Source organism: Salpingoeca rosetta, assembly GCF_000188695.1.
Source record: "Salpingoeca rosetta unplaced genomic scaffold supercont1.22, whole genome shotgun sequence".
Classification (NCBI taxonomy): Eukaryota; class Choanoflagellata; order Craspedida; family Salpingoecidae; genus Salpingoeca; species Salpingoeca rosetta.
The window spans coordinates 509,075-513,880 of NW_004754912.1; the positions used below are offsets into that span (position 1 = coordinate 509,075).

The 4,806-nt window shown below is 55.5% G+C and overlaps 2 protein-coding genes across 2 annotated transcripts in view; one reads left to right on the forward strand and one right to left on the reverse strand.

Annotated features, from left to right (window-relative positions):
* PTSG_07379 (ribonuclease) overlaps positions 1 to 1,341 on the reverse strand; it is a 3,062-nt gene extending 1,721 nt beyond the window's left edge. The window contains exons 1-3 of the mRNA XM_004990821.1: positions 897 to 1,341; positions 563 to 623; positions 244 to 368 (exon numbers count right to left, since the gene is read on the reverse strand). Of these exons, the coding sequence (XP_004990878.1) occupies positions 244 to 368; positions 563 to 623; positions 897 to 1,253 (543 nt within the window). The 5' untranslated portion in view covers positions 1,254 to 1,341. The remainder of the gene's footprint in view (positions 1 to 243; positions 369 to 562; positions 624 to 896) is intronic.
* PTSG_07380 (uncharacterized protein) overlaps positions 1,310 to 4,806 on the forward strand; it is a gene marked incomplete at its 3' end in the record, with an annotated part of 10,868 nt that continues 7,371 nt past the window's right edge. The window contains exons 1-10 of the mRNA XM_004990822.1: positions 1,310 to 1,444; positions 1,640 to 1,765; positions 2,336 to 2,453; positions 2,669 to 2,774; positions 2,979 to 3,041; positions 3,337 to 3,428; positions 3,631 to 3,766; positions 3,892 to 3,970; positions 4,196 to 4,267; positions 4,556 to 4,614. Coding sequence (XP_004990879.1) covers positions 1,669 to 1,765; positions 2,336 to 2,453; positions 2,669 to 2,774; positions 2,979 to 3,041; positions 3,337 to 3,428; positions 3,631 to 3,766; positions 3,892 to 3,970; positions 4,196 to 4,267; positions 4,556 to 4,614 — 822 coding nt within the window. The 5' untranslated portion in view covers positions 1,310 to 1,444; positions 1,640 to 1,668. The remainder of the gene's footprint in view (positions 1,445 to 1,639; positions 1,766 to 2,335; positions 2,454 to 2,668; positions 2,775 to 2,978; positions 3,042 to 3,336; positions 3,429 to 3,630; positions 3,767 to 3,891; positions 3,971 to 4,195; positions 4,268 to 4,555; positions 4,615 to 4,806) is intronic.

Genomic DNA, 4,806 nt, shown 5'->3' on the forward strand with positions numbered 1-4,806 from the left:
ACGGCAGAGAAGAAGGGTGAGCGAGAGGTGGGAGGCGGTTGGACGGGGGGGGGAATTAGGGGCCTGTGAGAAGGGCAATCGTTCAAGGTTCGAAACCAGTGACTTGATCACGCGCACGCGCTTACACGGGTGGACCTGTGCACGCGTATGCACGTGCACTTAACCACACGCGTATGCAAGCGCACTCAAGCACACGCACACGTGTACACAAACGAAACCACACGCACATCCACGGACACACACCTTCATCTCTGTGAACAAGCGCTCGCGTTCCTCTTCCTTGACGACTTTGGAGTCGGTAAAGCCCATGTTCTTCAGCGTCTTCTCCATTGGCTTTGGCGCAAATGCGACACCATACACCATGGGACCTGGGTCATGCGGGTATCGCCATCGCGATGAACGATCGATGGGGGCTCATGTGTTGTTTTCGCTCCCATCCACTCACATGCACACAAACGCACGCCAACGCTTACGGACACCATTGCCTCAATTGAACAAGGGCAGGCAGGAGAGCAATGTGAGCGCTCATTGACATAATGCGAGGTTGCGCTCGCGTACGCACCGCAAACTGGTCCGCGGCCGGCTTCGTCCACGCCCAGAATACATGGCTTTTGCTTGCACACCTGCAGTGGACCAGCACACATGCCACAACAAGCACGTGCATCATTGGTGGCTGCAACAGCGAAGAAATAGCTCTCCCACACGCACACCTCCAACCACCGGCATGTGCTCGTGTGCAGCGCTCTGTACCGGCACACACACGCACGCACATACACACACACACAAGCACACACACACACACACACACACACACAGACGCACGCACGCACACACACACGCACACACGCACGCACGCATGCACACGCACGCACACACACACATACACACACACCAACCTCTGGGATATCGCATTCGATGATGACAGAGTCCCGATTCGTGGCTGTGGCGTGCTTGTGCACCTTCACATCAATGTGGTGCATGCCATCGGGATCGGTCGTCTCTGTCACGACCACCTCATCGCCATCATCCACTACTTCGTCGCCCTCGCCCTCCTCCTCCTCCTCCTCGTCTTCCTCCACTTGCACAATCCCCTCGGCCTGGTCCTGCTTTCTCCGTGTCCTGCTGCGTGTTCTCACGCCAACTGGACTAACATCTGCTTCTTGCTCATCCTCAAACAGGATCGCCATGGCATCCGCCTCGTCCTGGTGATTCTCCCCAGCAGCATCAGCTTCCTCCCTCCCGTTGCCGTTCATCGTTGCACTGGCTGGCCGCTGTTGTGGTTGGCTGCTGCGTGTCCTCTTTCCTCTTCTTTCCTCTTTCTTGTTGAGAGCGCCAAATTCGCAAGACAAAATTGACTTGGGACAAAGGCAATTTTGCCCTCACCAGCTTTGTTTTGTTGTTTTTGTGCGCCACAAAGCAAGCCAGCAAAGCACTGCGCGTCGAGGTGTGGGGATGGTGGTGGAGGAGGATACATGCACCTCTTGTTATGAACACACATGTGTTGTGTGTGTGTGTGTGTGTGAGCATAAAGCACTGTGTACTGCTTGCGAGCTGCTTGTGTGTCACACTCAACACAACAACACCTGTGGTTTTGTCGTTGTGGTTTTGTTTGTGGTTGTGTTGGTGTGTGTTTTGGCAGCAGCCTGCGTTTGACCTCTCTGGTGTGAAATGGCGGATCCCAAGCATTTGCTGGACGCCCACGTCGTCCAACCCATGATGCGCAAGAAGGGCCCTCGCTATGATCGCAGGCTCTCTATCACGCTGGGTGTGTTTCTGTGCGTGTGTGTGTGCGTGCGTGTGTGTGTGCGTGCGTGACGTCTGGGAGAGTCCGTCCCGCCAACTACCAGTATGGCAGTAATCCCATGGCTTCAAAACCCTACGGTTGCTTCGAGTCCCTTAGAAGCCTGGGTTACGTATGTAATGTAAATTCCTCTAGGTAAGTATCATAGGATGTGGTTGGATCCTGACCAGTAGGCGGGCAGAGCGCACTGCGATCGTTTTCGTTACGGTTTCTCTCGTTCGAAGTCAGATGCCCCCGTACGTTCAGTGTGTGTGTGTGTGTGTGTGTTGTGTGTGTGCGTGTGTGTGTGTGTGTGTGCGTGTGTGTGTGTGTGTGTGCGTGTGCGTGCGTGCGTGCGTGCGTGCGTGCGTGCGTGCATGCGTGCGTGCGTTTCTCTTTCTCTCTCTCTCTCTGCCTCTCTGTGCGCGTTTTCAATGGCAAGCAGACGGGAACATGATGTGCTCATCTCAACACTCCCACACTCCTACGATGCCACCGTTCCACCACCAACACCACTCGCCACTTCAACCCCCTTTCCACGGCGACAACGTCCAGTGCAATGGAATGCCAAAGGCTTGGAGCGGAGGTGCCAGGCAAAGGGAACATCATGGTGTGCCAGCGCACGCGTTGACGGCCACGAAGTTGCACGAACACAACCGCTGGAGGAGCTCAAGTGAGTTGCCGCTGTCATGTCAGGCGCGGGGTGGACGCACGGATCAGTCTGTTGCCTAAGGCCTGCGCCATTACCGCTTCATTCACGAATGGTGATTTTGAAGAACGTGTACGCAAGCACGCACAACAAGCACACGCACAACATCAGCCACATGCACGCACGTAGCCATGCTCAACCATGCCCGTACCTCCGCCCTGTGCCGGTCTTTGCTGCAGGCCGTACTGGGATCAATCGTTCCAAGTGGTCATCCCCGAAGATTTGTCGCTCGTATCGGTGTATCTGCACGAAATCACCAAAGCAGCAGACGTCCCCATCGCCAAGGTGCAGCCAGCGACAGTGGTGGCACCTTTGCTTTGCACATGCACTGGACCTTGCGACCTTGCCCAAGCTGCCGTGGACACGTGTGCATACACACACATAAACACGCACCAACATACACAAACACACATGTACCCCCTCACACACATTCACACACGTGATCAAACACATTCACGCATACTATCATCCCACGCCCCGCTGCTGCAGGTGGACATTCCCAAGCAGAAGCTGCAGGAGAAGACGATGATTGATGACTGGTTTCCGCTGCGGGTGAGAGACACCAGAGGGAAGCAGTTCGAGGGTGTGTGTGTGGTGGGGGGGCAAGGTTGAGTGGAGGTGGACGTGCAAGAAAGCGCTGTGGCCGACTGCTGCAACACTCAAGGGGCACACCCATATTGCACATGCATACACTCATACACATTTGTACATTCGCACTCACGCATGCGCACGCACACACACACACACACACACACACACACTCTCTCTCTCTCTCTCTCTCACATACACACACGCACTCACTCACACACACACACACACGCATCACATCTGCGCGTGATCGATTCAGGCGACGTCTGAGGAGACGGACATCACGGGGCGCATCAACGTCGATGTGGAGATTGAACAGCACCCAGCCGGGCAGTGGAACGCAAAAGTTGTGTACGTTGCACTCGCCCGCTGTCCTGATGTGTGTGTGTGTGTGTTGTAAAGATCTGGTCGCATGTTCCTGTTCCCAATGCTCTGTCTTTCTTCTTCTCTCACGTCTTCCTTCTTGTTCTGGCCTCACCTTCCCACCTTCTTTCTCCCTTCCCCCACCGCCCTTTAACCCCACTGCTTGCCATTGTTCGTTGCCTGTATGCAGCGTTGTTGAGGGCGCTGGGTTTTCGCACACAGGTCTCTTTGTCCGTGTCACGCTGGAACAAAACGCCGTCAGTGGAGAATCCTTCCACCTCCCCGAAACCGCACACATCAACGCAGAGACTGTCAGGCGCTCCAAGGTGTGTGCTTGTGTGTGTGTGTGTGTGTGTGCCTGTGCCTGTGTGTGTGTGTGTTTGTGTGTGTGTGTGTGTGTGATCATGAGCACCTCAAAAACCCTCACCCTCCTGCCTTGAATATCGTGCAGGTGTTTCGGCGGGAAATGGACCCCATGTGGTGCGAATCGTTTGACTTCAGATCGCCCACAGCACTCGTCACAACAAAACGTGAGCACCGGTGTGTGTGTGTGTGTGTGTGTGTGTGTGTGTGTGTGTGTGTGTGTGTGTGTGTGTGTGTGTGTGTGTGTGTGTGTGTGTGTGTGTGTGTGTGAGAGAGAGAGAGAGTGTGTGTGTGTGTGTGTGCGTGTGCGTTTGTGTGTGTATAAACTCGTTTGCTGATGCCAATGATTGCGTACCCACGTCACCCAACACCAAACCATCATTGTGTTTCAGTTGTGGATGGGAAGTTGCAATGGGCGCGTGGCATTTCGCCCGTTGTGCGTCTCTCCGCGTGGCGCGAAGACGGTACGAGGGGGAAGCAGCTGTGGCGATGCGATGGTGGTGGCGGTGTCGTTGTGATAGAGGTGGTGGCGATGATGGTGGTGTTGAGGCTTGGACGTCACTGTCCCGTTCATCATCTTCGTGGTGGTGCCGGGGGAAGGGCGGTGAAGTGCCATGCGAGCGCACTGCTAAATGCTGATCGATCAAAGAGTGTGATGCAATGGCACACCTGTTCTACCTCACCTACCACTGCACCTTCAACTGCTTCACTTCTTCCTCTTCGCCCACCCCCCCCCCCCATTCCTGCACTAGCGGACGGCAAGACGGTGTTCTGCGGCGCAACCGTCATCCCAATCACGGAGAAACACCTGGTATTGGGTTGGGGGGGGGGGTGGGGGCCCTTGAATTTCGGCCATAGAGAATCGAAAAAGGCCCCCAAAAAAAACTCCGCCAAATCCCCCCCCCCCCAATAAATACCGTCGTCAGCAGCCGCCCCCGAAGGCCCATGGGAGCTGAAGGGAGCCAGACAGACGCCGTAGAGAGCTTCGAGCGTACAAGAAGAG